This window comes from Medicago truncatula, chromosome 7, assembly GCF_003473485.1.
Source record: "Medicago truncatula cultivar Jemalong A17 chromosome 7, MtrunA17r5.0-ANR, whole genome shotgun sequence".
In the NCBI taxonomy this organism is placed as follows: domain Eukaryota; kingdom Viridiplantae; phylum Streptophyta; class Magnoliopsida; order Fabales; family Fabaceae; genus Medicago; species Medicago truncatula.
In genome coordinates, this window is record NC_053048.1 from 19,437,754 (window position 1) to 19,440,793 (window position 3,040).

The following is a 3,040-nucleotide window of genomic DNA, read 5'->3' on the forward strand; positions in this document are numbered from 1 at the left end:
TGAGTATAAACTTTGGGAATTAGTGAATGTGAGCTTTGAGCCCATTAAGACATTTTAAGGGTTAAGCCCAATTGTGTAGAGCCTATATAAACTCTAGTCTTTAGAGAAAATACGGTTTAACATTCATTTCATAAGTTGTTGAGAGAGGTAGAGAGAGAAAGAGCTAGAGGAAGAGAAAAAAGGTTAGAAGAGGAAAGCTTGAAGATCCAGAAGGGGGTAGAGATTCAAGGAGCTAAGGTGAAGCTAAGGCTAGGTTTGTGCTCAATTGAGGTAAGGGAGGATAGTGTTCATTGATAATCATTAAGTAGTAATCTCTTTTCTACTTAATTTCATAAGTGGTTAATTGTAGAACGTGATTATTATGAATTTAATTGGTGAAATTCGTGCTCCTATGTTATTTCTATGTTTGCATCATGAGGTGACGACCTTGGAGAAGAATGGCACCACATGCATTTAGGAGTCGTGTCTAGGCGCATAACATAATTTGGCATGAGTCATAATTACTTATATGTTTGGTGGATGTTGTGAATGGTGAATTATGTGATTTGGTTGAATATATGCATAAATGTTTATGTGCATTGGTGAACTTGGTGAATTGTGTACTTGATGATGTTTATTGGCTAAAATATGGTTTTAGTCCCTGCAAATATGCCTCGTTTTGGTTTGAGTCCTTGTAAAAAAAAATTTGTTTTTCGTCCCTGCAAAATTTTTTGTTTTTAAAAATAGACCCTGACCCCACTTTTGTGATGATTTGTATACGTGGCACATTATAACTGAACCAATTTTGTAGTTTTTGGTCCCTGCAAAATTTTTTGTTTATGAAAATATAGCCCATGAGGGACTATTTTCAGAAAGAAAAAATTTTGCAGGGACTAAAACCAAAACGAGGCATATTTGTAGGGACTAAAACCATATAAAATGATGAAGTTTGAATTATATGTATGTGATTGGGTGATCTTTTTGGTGACGATAATTTCCTTGTTTGTAACTTTGGAATGATAAATTATATTTGTTTAGTTAATTATGCTAAATGAGGAATGAGGTGAGTAAGTCTTATATTGATTGATGTTGTTAAGTGATGAATCTTGATGATGATTTAAGGTATGAATATGCTTGATGTTTTATGATAGAAGTATGATAACATTGTTGATGCTGCACTTGAGATAATATAAATGTGATTGTAGTATTCTCGGAATGTTGAGGATGTATATGTGTTATGTAGGAATCCTTGAATGCTTATGTTTGTCTATGCTTGATTATGATGATGTGAAGCTAACCCCTAGTGGTATGTGGTGGACCGCCTAACTATTTGTATGAATGGGTAGACGGCGTGCAGAAATAGTTTGTTGCTTGTTGCTTGCTTGGTGAGTTCTTGAGGATAGCGGAAGCTACCTCCGTTATATGTTTTTGGAGTTTTGTTTAGGCTCTAATCTAGGATCAGTCTTTATGTTATTCTAGATTGATTACGTTGTTGAGATTTTACCCATATGTCGGGAGTGGAGATTTTATTTGGTGATGTATTTATTAGTTTATGACATGGCTATTTTGGAGATTTATGCTATATATCCGTTGCGGCGTTTTGAGAAATTTTGTTATGCATTGTTAGAGAATTTTTGGAGATGTGAAATCTATTTCTTGAATATTTGTATTATTCGCGTGTTTTATCGCTTTAATATAAGTAGGGTGTTACAAGTTGGTATGAGAGCCATGGTCGGTCTTGTCTAGACCAAATCCGGTTGGTTTTCCCTTTTGTATGCGACATGTACGGGAGTACTATCGGTACTTGTCGTGTTGTTTCGTTCTTTAGGTGGGTTTGAGCGTAGTGGGGGAGTAGCAAGTTGCTTCCAGTGTGTTGGGGATGGCAATGGAAATATCTTTGGCTGCAGAGGCTCAGTTGGTTGTGGTTTGTGTTAAGGTTCCTGTTGATTTTGAGTTGGATGATGTTTTCTTCACTGAAGGAGAAGTAAGTTTTCTTCGTCTTGTGATTTCGAAGGGTGGTATTGCGGTGGATCCGTCGAAGGTTGATGCAGTGTTGCAGTGGAAATCGCCGAAGTCTGTATTTGAGATTAGAAGCTTTCTTGGGTTGACAGGTTATTATCGGAGGTTTATTGAAGGATTCTCTAAGTTGGCGTTGCCATTGATGTAGTTGAGTCGGAAATGACAAGCGCATGTTTGGGATGCTAAGTGCGAGAAGAGTTTCCAAGAGTTGAAGAAGAGGTTGGCTTCAGTGCCAGTGTTGATTTTGCCGAATCTGAAGGAATCATTTGTTGTGTATTGTGATGCTTCTAAGATTGGACTTGGTGGTGTGTTGATGCAGAATCGTCAGGATGTGGCTTATGTGTCGAGTGATGCGTCAATAAAGTATCTATTTTAATATAATATTTAGTTTCGTTTTATTTAGATTTAAGTTTATTTTATCTTAATATTATTTCCTTTTTGAGCTATTTTACTACAATTGCATATTGTTATATTTTAGGAACGAATATTTGATGGATTGAGTCTTGGAGCAAAAGAAAGGGGTTTTGGAGCTGATTCGGTACGAAAATACGAAGATTCGGAGACAAAAATATATCTCCCTCAAGTCAGAAACTTGGCACGGCCGTGCCACCCTCCAGAACTACTTTTGCTGCTTTTGCTTAGATTTTAAGCTACTCTGTTTTAGTTTACTTGTGGAACATTCTAGTGATTGCTTAGATTTTAAGTCGAACGTAAACTATAAATAAAGTAGCTAGCCATCACAAATATTCATCTTTTCTTGGAATTCAATATGTGACAATTGTCTTTCTAATAAAATTTCTTTTCTTTTCCTTTACTTTCTTGTTATTTACTTTTATGCTTTCTCTCTTCTTCTCCATGTCTACGATGAACATTAGTGAGTAGACTTCTCTTGTCTTGGGATTGTTGGATAAGTGTAATGACATAATCCTAATCAAACCAAGCTTTAAACCTTAATCTTATGTAACCTTAATCTCTAATCTAAATTCACCGCTTTAACATAGATTAACCATTATCAAACTGTTGAAACGAAAGTGGAGGGTTT

General features: G+C 35.8%; 1 protein-coding gene across 1 annotated transcript; it reads left to right on the forward strand.

Annotated features, from left to right (window-relative positions):
• The first annotated feature begins 1,864 nt into the window (after positions 1–1,864).
• Positions 1,865–2,374, forward strand: LOC112418095 (uncharacterized mitochondrial protein AtMg00860-like). The gene is made up of 2 exons (XM_024774313.2): positions 1,865–2,090; positions 2,166–2,374. Exons 1-2 carry the CDS (start codon positions 1,865–1,867, stop codon positions 2,372–2,374), a joined length of 435 nt encoding a protein of 144 aa, XP_024630081.2.
• The last annotated feature ends 666 nt before the right edge of the window (positions 2,375–3,040 follow it).